At 37.5% G+C, this 16,518-nt stretch overlaps 1 protein-coding gene across 3 annotated transcripts in view; it reads left to right on the top strand.

Moving 5' to 3' along the window:
• LOC129415679 (heparan-alpha-glucosaminide N-acetyltransferase) overlaps positions 1–15,258 on the top strand; it is a 34,160-nt gene extending 18,902 nt beyond the window's left edge. For 2 of the 3 annotated variants that reach the window (XM_055169757.2, XM_055169754.2), the window contains 7 exons: positions 1,299–1,420; positions 2,266–2,389; positions 2,663–2,749; positions 6,687–6,764; positions 11,266–11,336; positions 14,587–14,699; positions 14,788–15,258. In XM_055169757.2, coding sequence (XP_055025732.2) covers positions 1,299–1,420; positions 2,266–2,389; positions 2,663–2,749; positions 6,687–6,764; positions 11,266–11,336; positions 14,587–14,699; positions 14,788–14,969 — 777 coding nt within the window. In that variant the 3' untranslated portion in view covers positions 14,970–15,258. The remainder of the gene's footprint in view (positions 1–1,298; positions 1,421–2,265; positions 2,390–2,662; positions 2,750–6,686; positions 6,765–11,265; positions 11,337–14,586; positions 14,700–14,787) is intronic. The other variant, XM_055169756.2, reaches the window with a different exon arrangement.
• The last annotated feature ends 1,260 nt before the right edge of the window (positions 15,259–16,518 follow it).

The following is a 16,518-nucleotide window of genomic DNA, read 5'->3' as shown; positions in this document are numbered from 1 at the left end:
GATCAACATATATTTTTATGTTACTATAAAGCAGTGGTTCCCAAACTTTTTCAGCGTGTGGCCCCCCTTGTGTACGGTGCATTCCTTAGCGGCCCCCCAGAGAAAATTTGTGACAATAAACTGTTTTAAAACTCAACATTTTAATTAAAAAAAACCATTAAATTATACAAAAAAGTAGTGCTTTTGGTTAGTAGCCTTATTTTTTGTAGGTTAAATTACACAGAAATCATGATAAATTAATGTATTTCGTAAAATGTCATAAAACTGGGGCCCCCAAAACCACTGCTTTAAAGAGCACATATTTCATTGCTAAAAACAATGTTATTTTGTGTATTTGGGATAATACAATGTGTTCTTGTGCTTTATGGTTAAAAAAAATCATTATTTTCCACATATTGTACATTTTTGTAGCTCCAGATTGTCTTCTTGAAACGCACAAATTTGAAAAGCTTTGTGTCCCTAATTGGCCAGCTAATCTGTATGTTGTGATTGATCTGAATACCTCTGACGTCAGCAGGAAACAGTACGCTCCTTACCATGTTTGAAAGATTCGGTTGCTAACAGAAGTTAACTTATAAGTCTTAGGCGGGAGGAATTATGATAATGTTAGTCTTGTCTACATCACCAATCCCAGGAAGTAAACTGTTGCCTACAATCCGTGTGTTTGTTGTAGTCCAAGAAAAGAGATTTATTTTGGAGACGATAACTCACATCATCGTTTACTTTGGAGTATGTACTTTTTGCATATCGTTAACATGTACTAATACACACTTACACCCCAAAGGAAATGTAAAAATGTGAATTGGACAATAGGTGCTCTTTAACTTAAAAAATTAAAGGTGGTGTGTGTAAAATTCTACAGGTGAGATTGTGATATTGCAACCAACAGCTCACCCCTTACTTTTAAAATGCATCTGGTGGCCGCCACAGGACAAACATGTTGTCCTCTCTGTAGAACAGTTGGCCCGTTTAGGGCTACTGTAGAAACATGATGGCAACTCTTATGTAAGGGTACCCGGAGTGTGTGGCGCTAAAAACGGCTCATTCTAAGGTAATAAAAACAATACAGTTCATTATGTAAGGTCTTTATACACCACAGATAATATAGTTATTTATATTATAATGCATTTCTGTCAAGAGATCCTTCTAAAGTTATGTCAACTTATCGCAAGCCAAAACTTAAAATAGTGTGTTGAATTGACTTGCAAAACCAAGTTGTTTTAACTTCATGCTGCATTTTTTTTACAGTGTACAATCTCAGTAAAGCTGAATTTGTGATTTCCCTATGTTCCCCTCAGCATCACTGGTGGAACCCTGTTCAGGACGTGGTTCTGTACTGGCCCGAATGGCTCTTCATTACCTTACTGGAAGTCATGTGGCTGTGCGTCACATTCTTACTGCCTGTTCCAAACTGCCCCACGTGAGTTCATATTAGTGACACCCTTTGACCATACACATTTGTGAAGAAGATTAACTGTCGTATTAAACACTACAAACACAGTAATATAGTATATAAATCCTGTGCATTAAATAATTACATTCTAATATGTCTGTCAAGCCTGATTTAAATGCAGTTCATCCCTTTATAAACAAAACCAATAATGTCATTCATACATCAAGCTAATTCACTCAGAGGTTGACACACGCTATGTTGGCATCTGAGAATATATGTGGGATAGCATTAATGTCATACATTTACATCATGAATGTGCATATATATATATACCGATCGTTTGTGTGCTGTTGTGTTTGTGACCGCGAATGCAAGAGGGTGCGTGTCGTACAAGCCCGTGCTGTGCAGCTCTTATGAGATCTGTGATTTATGAGTGTTTGCCGGCCGCTTCAGAGGGGATAATTAGCCAATCTCAGTCTGTCGTGTGCACTAAAAGGAGGAAGGAAGAAAGGATCCATCTTTCTTTCTCTCCTTTTCTCGTTGTTTTTCTCCCCTCTATCTGCTCAACCTTCCATTTATAACTCCGTCAGTCTTTTTCATTGCGTCTGACCCTTTATAACATTGATGCTCAAATGGAGGGTACTGATAACTCTGTCTGAATAAAATACAGAATGACCTCACAAAGATCGTCCTTGTTTTGCTAGACACAATACAACATTCGCATATGATGACCTCTAAATCCTATTACCTTAATAAAAAAGGACAGGATATGTTTTGAATGTTCAAGATTTGAAAGCATGTTGTAGAATGTAATGCTGCATGTCTTTAGCAATTTGAGTGATGTGGTGATCATTGGTTGTTACCTTTGCTAGTGGATATTTAGGGGCTGGTGGGATTGGAGATGATGGTCAATATCCCAACTGTACAGGAGGAGCAGCCGCTTATATAGACAGATGGTTGTTGGGGGACAGAATCTACTGGTATCCAACCTGCAAGGTGAGAATCATTTACAAAAAAGAGAATTTTTACTCATTTACAACTAATTTTTCAACCCAGCGTTGATCAAAAAGTGAAGAACCCATTTAACCTATGCTGGGTTGTTTAGACCCAAAATGCTTGGTTGAAACCCATTGTTGGGTATATAAGTATAAACTTTTTTGGGTTAATTTAACCCAACAACAGGGTTTGTCCCTTTTTGACCCAACATTTGGTTGAAAATAACCCAGCATTTTGTAGTGTGTTACATTGGCTGTTTAATCTGCATTTCAGGCTTTGTATCATACAACACAGCCCTTTGACCCAGAAGGTGTTCTGGGTACAATCAATTCCATAGTCATGGGCTTCTTTGGGATGCAGGTAAATACATTTTTTATTACCTGTACATTTGATCAAAGCTGCGTGCATGCTGTATAACCATCACACCACTTCCGAATTTGTCCACTTGTGTTGCCATAGTTTCTAAAAGCGGAAAACGAGGATAGCGCTGATATGACTTTATTGATATGCGACAATGACAAGAGGACGAGCCATTACTTAAAGGTGCTGTGTGTAAATTTTAGCAGAATCTAGTGGTGAGGTTGCGAATTGCAACCAATGTCTCATGGACGGTAATGAAGCATTAAGCGCAAGTGATTTACATGTTAAGGCTAGACAATGATGTGATAGACATCCTGCGGTGCGATTCACGTTTAACAAGTAACGCATGATTTGAGCGAATCGTGCGAGTTGAAAAATCTGAACTTTGCCAGATAATTGCGCCGCGGTAACCAATCAAGAGCTTGCACTATTAGTGACGTGATGTAGCGAGCTGAGGCAGAAATACGAAACAACAATGGAGGACAAAATCATTGTTCGCTATTTGTGGACACCCGGAGTTGTGTGATACATTTTCGTATTTTTATAGAAAGAATTTTGCTTGGAAGAAAGTAAGTAGGAGGTCGGACAATCGGGTAAGATATATATATATATATATATATATATATATATATATATATATATATATATATATATATATATATATATATATATATATATATATATATACACACTCACCTATAGGATTATTAGGAACACCTGTTCAATTTCTCATAAATGCAATTGTGTAATGGTATGGGGGATGTTTTCTTGGCACACTTTAGGCCCCTTAGTGCCAATTGGGCATCGTTTAAATGCCTACCTGAGCATTGTTTTTGACCATGTCCATCCCTTTATGACCACCATGTACCCTTCCTTTGATTGCTACTTTCAGCAGGATAATGCACCATGTTACAAAGCTTGAATCATTTCAAATTGGTTTCTTGAACATGACAATGAGTTCACTGTACTAAAATAGCCCACAGTCACCAGATCTCAACCCAATAGAGCATCTTTGGGATGTGGTGGAATAGGAGCTTCATGCCCTGGATGTGCATCCCACAAATCTCCATCAACTGCAAGATGTTATCCTATCAATATGGGCCAACATTTCTAAATAATGCTTTCAGCACCTTGTTTAATCAATGCTACGTAGAATTAGGGCAGTTCTGAAGGCGAAAGGGGGTCAAACACAGTATTAGTATGGTGTTCCTAATAATCCTTTAGGTGAGTGTATATATCACATATTGATTTACAAATATTGAAACTACAAGCAAAAGCTTGCAAATTGACCGAATTTGTGTCTGAATTTCACGAGCAAATGAAGCGAGTTAACTCAAAATGTTCAAGCGTCCAACTTTGCACGATTTATTCATTATATCGGTGATTCTCACGAAACCATTGAAACACCACGGCACTAATGATTTTAGCTTTAAAATGTGTAATATAGTAACATTAAAAAGCATCAGAATTAACACAATACTGTGTTCTACCTTGCACAATGTGTGATTTCAACATAAGAATTTATAATTTTATCTCATTTTCTGCTGAAATTCTCATTACCGCAATGTGTCCGGCTGTGTTTGAACATGCGTTATGTTGTAATTTAATCAAATTAACACAAAAATATTAAGAAAAAAAATAAATGGATGTTTTGCTAGACTACTTTAAATGACAGAAAAAATATTTACTGAATATTCATGTATAATAATAATGAAGAAAAATTAGGAAAATGATGTGTCCATGCCTGATGTTCTTATCCTCCGCAACACTTTTTGAGAACAGTTTATGCACACATACAGAATTTTAATAAAGTTTGATTTTGAGTGACCAAGCACATGGACCAGTTACTTCAAGATGGCTACCAGATAAGATCATTTTTTTACAGTTAATTTGAAATATTGTCTTGTCAGAATGCTTACACGACATTTTGATTATCATTACCGCAACAGATGCTTATTAAATGTTAATTTAATTAATAGAAGCATAATACTTTGATTTTAAATGCATGTGCAGAATCTCCAAATTATGTTCTTTCAGGTTTGTCATGTCATTTTGAAAATATGTCAGTGTTGATGTTTTCTGACTGTTGCGGTAATGAGATTTTTTAGGACTTATTTTTTAAATTATGTTACAAAAAGTGTTAAATGATAAGTAAACGTTTTTTAATTAATGTTCCCATTTACTCCAGACTTTGTTTTTCAATGTCTGGTGGGAAAAAAAGTAAATTTAAGCAATTTTTAAATTTTCATGCTTGACATTTTTAAAACCAAGTTTTCGTGAGAATCACCCATATTCGCTTCTGGTGTGAACACACAGTCAATCCACCGTTCACCCTTCCCTTTCAAAACACATAGAGAAGCTAGAGTAGCCAACACACGACAAAAAATTCGTTGTTTGGGACAACATAGTGCTCTGTAGAGCAGTTTGTCTGTTTAGGTGACCCGCGATGTATGTAGATAGAAATAGCTCATTGTAAGGTATTAAAAACATAACAGTTCATCACGCAAGGCCTTTATACACCACTGAAAATATATTATATTGCATTTCTGTCATTAAATCCTACTAAACTGTGCACACTGCACCTTTAAAATAGGAATTACCCTCGATTTACAAATCCTTGGGAACTTTTGGGAATAGATAATGTTAGTGCACAGCTGCATAAAATATATCACATTGTGCAAGTGGTTTTGGATATTTTATTACAAAATTCTGACATGTTGTGGATTTAAAGGTGCACACATTTTTCAATAGTACTATATTTATTACATTAGAGGTCAATGCATCAGTTAGAAAAATGATTGAGTGCACCTGTAACATTGAGAGTATTGATGCATTATGGCTAGTTGTTTTGTTTCATTTTGCTTTTCAAAAGCAGCGGGATCAACTATTTCATATCATTCATTGAGTATCACAAACTGACAGCTTGTCTCTGGAAGGCCACAAACACACAAGTGCTACACACAGTATAATGTAACATTGCTGTTTTAAATTATATCAGGACTTGGAACGGCTCTTTTCCAATCAAATTAGAGACGTATTATTATGCGATATCAAATATTGTAACCAGCAGCAACAAGAGCAGCAAAACACAGCTAAAGGTTATGCTGGAAGTGCACCAAAGTCAACTCTACAGAAGTGATTGCTTGACAAATGAGACTATACAAGACAGAGGACCAAAGGCCTTCTAATCCAAGCCCAAACATATCCAAACAATTCATTTCACAGACTATATTTTTTACGTCTTCTCTCCTTGACACATTGATTAACTTGACTCCTAGTTCAGTAATAGCGAACAATGACAAAACTACAATACTGCGTTGAGGCCCCTGCAACTTTCTGAGACAGACATCTGTTCTTTGTCAGTCGTTCTTCTTGTTATGGACAGATGTGCACGTCTCTGGCATAGGTCTGAAAAGTTTCTCACCCTTTGATTGTGACAATGCCCCGGTGACCGGTGAGAACTTGCCATGCAAACTCTGCCGCATTGCTGAAATCCCAGTGGGCGGAGGCAAAAAACAGTTAGAGCCAAGCCCGTCAATCAACATGTCTTAGAGAACACGGCAGGTGTCAGCCTCTCGGCCTGTGCTCGTCCGCTCCGGCGTCCTCAGCTGAGGGGCATTCGTCATCACCAAATTCATCAGTGAGCGCGGCCAACTTCACAGCCGTGCGGGGAACGGTGAAACCTGAGCTTATTGTCAGGGACACAGCCATCTCTCACATCCTCTTGCTCTCTCTCTCTCTCTCCAATCCACACGATATTAGTATGACTTATGATAATATCATCTGCCAGTCTGTTTGATATGAATTTTTTTAGTTTACTTAGGCCTAATACGGATCATTCTAATACATATGAAATATTTAGCTTCAAATTTAATTAAATTCTTAGAGAAAGTATTTAGTCTAAGCCCAGAAATAATCCTCGTCTTTTTGTCCTCAGGCTGGAAAGATTCTTCTGTTTTTCCGCGAATTGAATCGCAGTATCCTGACACGATTTCTGGTGTGGGCCCTCATCCTGGTACGTGGACGCTTAGAAACAAAATTGCTCCGTTCTATTTAACAGATTTCATCAGCAATGAATACGCAACACAGCAATGCCCTGTCTGTGCAAGTGTTATATTGCTTGTAGTTGTAGACAGTTAATGAAATAGGTAGAGGTCATATGATATGCGTATATATGCACTAAATGAATTCCAAGGCAGAGATCGGTATCAGACCCCTCTTGGGATCGGACCACATGGCTTTTTCAGCTCATGGATATCTAGTGGTTTTAGTGGTTGTACTGCTAATACTGCATTTTAATTTCAACTGGTTCTCTGGTTTAACTTGATGTAGGTACTTTCTATTTAGCACTTTTATTTAAGACGCACACAGACAATACTTAAATAAAATACCTAGTTTCCAACAAATATAGCTATATAACAGCAGCTCACAGTCCAAAAAGCAATAAGTTTGGGCAGAAAATATTTTTTTAAATTTCCCAGCGTGCCACAATAGTCATTGCCTACTTTTAATTTTGTTACCATTTTTCGAATACATTAAAGTGCCAGGAAAATAAATAAAAATCATAATAGAGAAACTTGGGTAATACTTATAATAAGGTTGTATTAGTAAATATTCTTAAATGCATTAACTAATAATATAGTTTTTCAACATTAATTATTGTTAAGGTTATAGTTATATATTATATAGTATATAATGTTAATACAGTTATTCATGTTAATTCATGATGCATTAATTAATGTTAACAGTTACCAGTGTTGGGAAAAGTTACTTTTAAAAGTAATGCATTACAATATTAAGTTACTCCCCAAAAAAGTAACTAATTGCGTTACTTAAGTTACTTTTCATGGAAAGTAATGCTTACGTTACTTTTGCGTTACTTTTTCTTACTTGGCTGTGCCTTGATCTCTTTCAGGCCTTGCAGGTGTTTTTTATGATCGCAAAAATGTCAAGCTCTGGCATGCCATCTCCGTTTCTGACTCAAACTGTTCCCGCTCAGGTGCACAGAGTGCGTAATTCTACGTTACTATTTTCAGTTTAATTTAGTACATTATTTTATTTTTAAATTGAATTAATTAAACTAAAAAGTAACTCGCTTTACTTTTTTTAATAAGTAAATCAAATATTAATGTATACATTTATAAAGTAATGTGTTACTTTACTCATTACTTCAGAAAAGTAATATTATTACGTAAATTACGTACGTTGTAATGCGTTACCCCAACACTGACAATGCTTGACCTATGAGTTAAGGCTGAAATGAACATGAACAAAGATTAATATATGCTGTAAAAGTATTGTTAGTTCATGTTAACTAACTAATTGTTTACAAATACAACCTTTTTGTAAAGTGTCACCGAAACTTGTGTGACTAAAAGTTAGCATGTTTATGGCCGAGAAACTAGAATATGCAATGACCTGAAATTAGCCTGCAGATTACCTTTTTGCACTCTTGAAAGAAAATAATTAGATCTTAGATTGATATGATGATAGTGAAAGCCTGGCAGATTTGCGAGGTACTATAAGTGCTCAATTTGGGTGGTCCCACAGACAAAGGCAGCAGAAGCTGGGTCGGGTGGGAAGTGCATAAGGATGTTAAACCCATATCTCAGGGGAAATGGCCATGTGCTACTAGAAATGTTTTTCAGAGGCACTGGGACAAAGAAAGTAACAGAGTTCATTTACTGATGTCTTACCCTTTACAGAAAAGCAGTTCATCTGCAGCATGCAGGAGCATTAAGAGGTATTAACCCTCTCCACATTCCCCAACGTCTGTATTGGTCTTTGTCTGTTTTCATACCCATGCCACGTTAAGCAAGCTCAAGTTAAATGGCACGTTTAATCTAGACTGAAACGTTAGCCATTTTTCAAGGTTATTAAAGAAGAATTTTTTTGCACGATACAGCATATGCTGTTTAAAGCAGCTAGAAGAAAATGAGCTGCACATTTTAAGATTCTCTTCCATGAAAGACCTTGCTGCGGTTTTGTTTTGGAGTTCTGGTGGCAGAGCTGCTGGAATGATCTCTCTGGAGACAACAGGTGCTGATGGAGGAGTTTTGTCTGGCTAACTCAGGACATAAAGCTGGGGATGATTGGGGCACATGGCCCACATTTCTTAGCAGTGGTTTTGCTTGCTTTCTGTCATTCTTGCACTGCTGGTAATAAATGGCAAGCAAGAATGCTAGGTCTTAGCAAAGCTTGCATCTCATTTGTTTTATACATTTATGACAAATGATTTATCAACACACTGTTTGAGTGTATTTATATGAATTTCAATTTTAAACTGACATTAAGTCTAATTCATTTTATTATGAAAAATAAGTGTTACCCAATTTAAGCCCCTCTGGAAAACTAAGGCAATGTCCTGGGAGTTTTTTTTCCTGTAGAATTGCTTTCCTTTGCTAAGATTCACAGTATGGTACTACTTCATTGCTTTTGGGGAGCCATTTTTTTCCAAGATGTTTTTGCTTAGAAGGCTTTGAATCTCAACTTAATGGGTGCAGACACAGTTGTATGTAAGCCATTTGTGTGTTGATTTCCCCCAAAAGTGAGAACATTATGCCTTTGAAGAGCTATTGTTGTGTCTGAATGTTCCTGTAGCTCAGTTGATGGAGCATTGTGTTAGCTGTGCAAAGGTAATGGGTTCAATTCCCAGCGAACACGCATACTGATAAAATGTATCTTGAATGCAGTGTAATTCGTTTTGGATAAAAGCACCTGCCAAATTAAAGCATTGCTCTGTTTGTCTTTGAGCATTTTGACAACCTTGAGACAGCAACACTGGCTCAACCAATGGACGACTGAAGTGGGACAGTTAAAATAAAAGATGGCAACTTGAAAACATTATTTATTAATTATCATTATTTTTGGTATTTTGCTTGGAAATGTTATTGGTGCAGAAATTACCTAATTAAAACTAATGCTTTAATTGTGTATGTTTTTCTTAAATCTATTTAGCTTTATCATGAAATTCACAGTATAATATATTGGGAGAGAGAGCTTGTTGTGAAGCAGACCCACAGCAGTCTCCTGATCCCAGTATTTTAAATTTCATTATTCCCAAGTTCTATGACAAATCGGGCCATTATAGCTCCATGTTGAATCATATTGGCCAATGTTACGGGACCACACCGCTCGAGGTGCTGAAATAAATGAACAGAGATTTATTTCACATTGCCTACAGGCGAAGCATGATAAAATAAACTAGCCAATAGCAAAAAATTATGCCAGAACAATTCACACTTTGCCACAGCCTCTGATGTGAAACAAAAAGAGCTTTGTATATAAATTAGCGAATGCAAAATATTTTAATCTGTTGTCTTTGTTCATTTATCAGATGATGCAAATATGACAATGAGGGTAGCAAGATTTGAAGGTTTCTTATTGTTCTGTGCTGAAAGTAGAGGAGTTTTAAATACAGTGTTTCCTCTTTACTTCTCAGCACTCATTTAACCAGAATAATAGATATGCGTGAAGATTTATTGGACCGCAGAGCATACAGTGTAACTAATGGTTCAAGCCAACAACAAGACCGCATTTAAGACTTCATGATAAACCTTGTGAATCTCATAAGAGAAGCACACAATCAATTATCATTGACATCTCTGGGAAGCATGTAGAGTTGAAAATGTTTTCAACAGCAGGTCTTGAACATGCAGGTGCTCTTGTAATGTGCTCTTGACACACATAACATCCTAGTTAAGCAAAAATAAAATTTCCCCCATGTACAGTACAAGCAATGTGTTTGGGGGCGGGGCTATTATTACTATTTGCATGATTCTTTTGTCGGATCTTAGAATGATCTAATGCTGTTTGCATGGTGTCCTTATAAACAAGCGTCCTGAGTTAATTAAAGTTCAACGATCACTGCTCCGCAGTTTGAGATTGAAATTGAGCGATTGCCCCACATAGCAGTGATTGTCCCACATCCTGCCTGCATAGCCTGGAGACTCAATCTAAAGCCAGCCAGGCTATTTCCACACCATTGATTCTGTCATCTATACAAATGATGAATATCCTCCTAACAAACGGCTTTGGATGCTGAACTGTCCCCCCTCGCGAAGGGATAATATTTCTTTAAATGAATAAACAATTCTACCTGTTTTATCAATACTAATCTTAGTATTTAAGATTGTACTATATATCTATATATATTACATTTCATCATTGTGTGCATTGAGAGAGAATGCACACAATGCTTAAATGTAATGCACCGTTGCCTTGGATAAAAGCGTCTGAAAAGTGCACAAATGTAAATGTAAGGAAGTTTGTTGTTTAGGATTTGTGTGTGATTGTGCATGTCCATAAAGTGTGAATACAAAGCAAATGAACAAATGCAAAAAAGTTACACAACAGAAATGAAGAGATGAAACTGCATTTTGTATGTTACATGGAGGGACTCACCTCTCAGGAGCTTAAGCTAATCTGCTTGTATCTTTATGGTGGTGCTGGATTTGTGTCTGATAGTGCTTTACAGGTCTGCATTGATTTGAAATCTGCTTTATTCTGACCCTTAGGGAATCTCTGCAGCCATCCTTTCTAAGTGCACAAGAGACGAAGGATTTATACCTGTCAATAAAAACCTTTGGTAAGTGCTTCCTGACCCTCTAAATCCAGCCACTTCTCCATCCACAAAAAAAAAAGGATGAGACTCCAGCCGACACAAATCAGAGGCTGCTAAAACACGCGTTTACTTACCTCTAATGACAGAACGCCTTGTAAATAATCACCCCCACTGGCAGAAAAGTGAGACGCGGCGGGTGATGCATCCAACTAGATCACTCTTCTTTACAGCCAGGAGAGAGTGAGCGGTTTTATTTCCCCTACTATATATCTTGCCAAACTGTGTCCTATCTCATCAGCCTGTTGTGAAATTGAACAGGATGAGGTCAGCCCCTCAGTCACCTTACACCTCAAAATAATTCATAGCCTGAAATTTACAACACACAATTACGCCATTGTGATATTTTCAAATTTACACATTGTAAAAAGTCTTGAAATTTTTGGCTACTTTTTCCGTTACAATATTTAAGCATTCTCTATTTTCCAGTACATATATCTGTAAAAAAAAGAAATTGAGGAAAGAACTTAAAATCTCTCTTAAAAAACTTTATTTTATGGTATCACTGTTATAGTGTAATTATACATTTAAGTACTAAGTAATTTTCATTAACAACATGTACTTACTATAGGGTTGGGGTTAGGATTCAACACAGTCTCAAGGCAAGTCGTGTTACAGTATAGTAACGAAAATTTTGATTAATTTATTCGTGTTAGATAACACGAATTTCCGCTGTTTTTCGTGTCTCTGAAGACGAATGTCTTTTTCGTCCTTCCCAGCACGAATTTCTATCAATGCCTGTTCGTGTCTGTGGCACGACTTTCTTTATCGTGTCATTTTATATTTTGTTTTCTCATCGTTCTTTTCTATTTTTAAATCATTGTCGCTTGGGGTTAGGGTTAGATTCCGGGTTTGCGTTAGGACGTTATTTTATGCATTTGTTTCTACATGTTTTTCGTCCGCTTTTAAAACTATTCTCGCCTGGAGTTGGGGTTAGAGTTGGGGTTTGGGTTAGGAAGTCGCAGAAAGTGATTCTAACCCAAACCCCAAGCGACAATGGTCAAAAAATAGAAAAGAACGATGAGAAAACAAAATATAACATGAAACGATAAAGAAAGTCGTGCCACAGACACAAACAGCTATTGATAGAAATTCGTGCTGAGAAAGACGAAAAAGACATTTGTCTCCAGGGACACGAAAAACAGCGGAAATTCGTGTCATCAAACACGAATAAATTAATCAAAATTTTCGTTACTATATCAGGACTTGCCTTGAGACTGGGTTGTAGGATTAGGGTTTGGTTTAGGGTTAGTTGCATGTAATTTAAGTCGTATTACATTTATCATGTTTAACCCCAAAATGAATGAACGTTTCCCCAATTATTACTACAAATGGTCCAAAAATGTTGCCTAGCTTTCACAGGGGCAGTATACCCTTTTAAAAAGGGTACAATTTTGTACCAAAAAGTGCATATTAGTACCTAAAAGTTACATATTAGTACCAAATGTATACATATCTGTACCTAAATGAAATTAAGACCTTTTTAAAGGGTACTGCCCCTGTGAAAACTTGGGACAGTTTTTCTGACAATGTTGGAAACCGAAATGTTTATCTACACTGATCTTTAAATTTCCTCTTTAGTATTATACTGTCTTAATACTTTAATACTTTAATACTTAATACTCATTTTCAATATTAAAATATGTTATTACCTTAACTAAGAATTGTTGATAAATCCCTCTATCATCTGTGTGCGTGCACGTAAGCGCTGGAGCGCGCTGCGACCCTTCGATAGCATTTAGCTTAGCCCCATTCATTCAATGGTAGCATTTAGAGATAAAGTTAGAAGTGACCAAACACATCAACGTTTTTCCTATTTACTTCGACTCGCCTGAAAAGTCCGCTCCCCTTCTCCCTCTCATAATGGGAGAGGGAGGGTGTTACTGCGCCGAGTCGAAGTACTCCCAAAAGTGCTATAACGCCATAAAATGTAGCTCCTCTTTTAAATCCGCTTAGAAAAGCGCTACGTTTTATTTTGTACCACCAAACTTGCTCGTATAACTACTCGTCTTAAATAGGAAAAACGTTGATGTGTTTGGTCACTTCTAACTTTATCTCTAAATGGTACAATTGAATGAATGGGGCTAAGCTAAATGCTATCGAAACGTCGCAGCGCGCTCCAGCGCTTACGTGCACGCACACAGATGATAGAGGGATGTATCAACAATTCTTAGTTAAGGTAATAACATATTTTAATATTGAAAATGAGTAGACTATTCCTTTAAAACGAAACTCTGGTTACACATGAGATTAAGCGAGTATCTGGCAAACGCTTTTTATCATAAACCCTTTAGACGTTTCTGCAGCAGGCTCGTATTTTGACATCACACGTGATGCACATAAGTTTACATGACGCGCCGAACACATATTTTGAAATGACGAGCCCCACATATGACGGCTACATACATACATGTGATGAGCTTCGCATTGTGCGTCCTCGTAAAAGAAGTCACCGGCTGCCACTGTGGTCAACTATGACTTCCTGTTTCATAAGGGTATAAACATGAGGTCACACATAGGCCAAACTCCCTCATTCATCACAATAGGACCAAGAACATTACAAAATGATAAAATAAATCCATAATGTCATTATGTTTTGGCAGATGTCAGACAAACAGACAGTATGTGCTCTCCTGTATGTCCTTTTACAGGCACATATAGTACCTGTTTGACTTGTATGGGCAGTCCATCATGTGCAGCTTATTCAGCCCCTCAGTATGTCTGTCTGTATCCCTAAAAGTAATTAACTTCCAGCCAAGAGTCGTCTTTGGCTTGATTTCAGCTGACATAAACGATGCTCTGCGATGCAGCCACTTTACATTAGATAAAATTCCATCGGGCATCCTGGCACTTAGGAACAGAGAGGGACGTGACTTATTGACATGGTTGTACTGAGCAGGTGCCAAAGACACACTTTGGATCCCTATGTTTCTTATTGGACTCTAAGCACAAAAACTACAGTGTCTCCATCCATTATTTACTGTAGTTCTCTGTTGTGCTCACTGATACAAGAAGTGTTTGACAGAAAGTAAATAATGCAGTGCATCTCTAAGAGATTTGTGGAGATGGTGTTGTTGTGGCAGATTTGTGTGCAAAGTCTGGAGACGATTTACTACAAGCGGTGCCTCGTCTTTAGGGCTTATTATAGATAGATGCGTTTTGATTGGCGGTGTGTAAAAATAAATTGATGTGTAATCAACAAGATCTCTTTCTTCAGGTCTCTGTCATATGTGACCTGCATGGGCTTCATGTCCTTTGTGTTGCTAGGTGTGATGTTCTTTGTCATGGACGTTAAGAAATGGTGGGGAGGACAACCTTTCATTTATCCTGGTAGGAGAATGCAAGAGATACTTAAACTCATTTCATTTTATACAATCACCAACACCAAGAAATTTTATTTTGCTTACTTTGTTTACAGGAATGAATTCCATTTTTGTTTATGTGGGTCATTCTCTACTGGGCTTTTACTTCCCCTTTAACTGGGAGATGCGTTTTCAGGACAGCCACTGGGAGAAGCTCTTCCAAAGCCTGTGGGGTACAGCACTCTGGGTCTTCATCGCTTACCTGTTGTACCGCAAGAAATTCTTTCTCAAAATCTGATGCTGCTAAATGACTTTTGTGACCTTTAGTGTACTATTGTGTTACGGTATAATCTGTCCAGGACTACGTTTTTTGATACTGAACAAGACAATCATCAAGAACATCACTGATATTAAGTTATTTTACGAGTATCTCTGAAATCTGTGTGTTCCTGTGTTCAATTAGTTAATAGGCATATGAGCTGAGACCACAGGATCAGATTTACTGTCTTCCTTGGACACCTGCAATGTTTTATTTGATGTCAGTTGTGTTAAGACCCGAATGTAGTGATTAAATCAAATTCGCTGAAGTGGTACTTAACAAATTAGAACAAGCATTTTCAGTACTTCAGGGGTAGCCTTTATGTATCGGTTGCCATGGCCACCCCCCTTCGGTGCTATGAGACAGAGAGTGGGTACCATCTGCTCTTCAATTGACAGCCCTTTAATGGGGGTCAAGCTGGACGGCTCACTGGACCCAGGCTTTCTTGATCCCAGTGATGTAAAAGCGGGACGTTATAATTGTTAGATCACATGCGCATATGGAAATTAGCACGTAACACATGTTCATCTGTCACTTCATGTATTAATGGGAGTGAAAATTATCAGTACAACTCCAAACCTCTCGATTCTCCTTTACAGAATCTTCCAGACAGACTCAATATACAAAAAACATTTTAATTTATTAAAGTGTACCAACACCTAATTCATTATTAGGAAACTTGAGTTAGTTGAGATCATTCGATCTTGTCACAAGTGTTCATGTTCCTTATGTTTTGTATGTTCTGTCTCCAACCTTTTTGTGAGCAAGGGTTACCACAATGGATAAAACAATCTGGAGGCTATTTTTTTGATAAAATCTACTCAAAAATGTTTTCTTTACTAATCTTTACTATTTTATTTTATGTTACTTGTTGTCTAAAAATGGCTGGGTTATCTTTGACCCATAATGGGTAAATATTAAGCCTAGTCCACACAAACACAGGTATTTTTATAATCAGAGTTTTTCCTCCTTCGGTTAAAAAAAATCCTGTCCACACATGCTGGTTTTTAAAGAAATCTCCGCCTACATGAAAACGCAAAAATGCGCTATCACACGCTGTCAAGAGCATGCCACGCCAGCAGGGGGTGATATAACCCTAATTGTAAAGCTACGTTGGCCAATCAGAAGCCTTAAGCTCGATTTATAGTCATGCGTAAGCTCTACGCTGTAGCTACGCCGTAGGTTATCCGTAGCTGTGCATAGCTCTGCGTAGCCTGACGTGCACATCACAAAATTTTTAACAGCGCATCAGTTCTACGCGGACCGCAAACGCTGTGATTGGTCCACCAGAACCCCTCCCGTCAGGTAAAAAACTGCGTAATAGGTATTTCTGTTTGCAACAAGTTGCTATTTCTTCTTCGTTTGTGGGTTAACTTACCAAACTTCTTCTTTGACGGTCGCGCTGCTACTGTGGTTACACGCGTGGATACTGCCTACCAGCGGTCTGCGCTATGTTTGCACGTTGACGCGGACGACGACGCAAAAGTATAAATGAAAACCGACACGGAACCTACGCCGTATAGGACCT

This window comes from Misgurnus anguillicaudatus, chromosome 11 (genome assembly GCF_027580225.2).
Source record: "Misgurnus anguillicaudatus chromosome 11, ASM2758022v2, whole genome shotgun sequence".
NCBI classification, from domain to species: domain Eukaryota; kingdom Metazoa; phylum Chordata; class Actinopteri; order Cypriniformes; family Cobitidae; genus Misgurnus; species Misgurnus anguillicaudatus.
The sequence above is the reverse complement of the archived record's forward strand: the minus strand, read 5'-3'. Positions and strand labels throughout refer to the sequence as shown.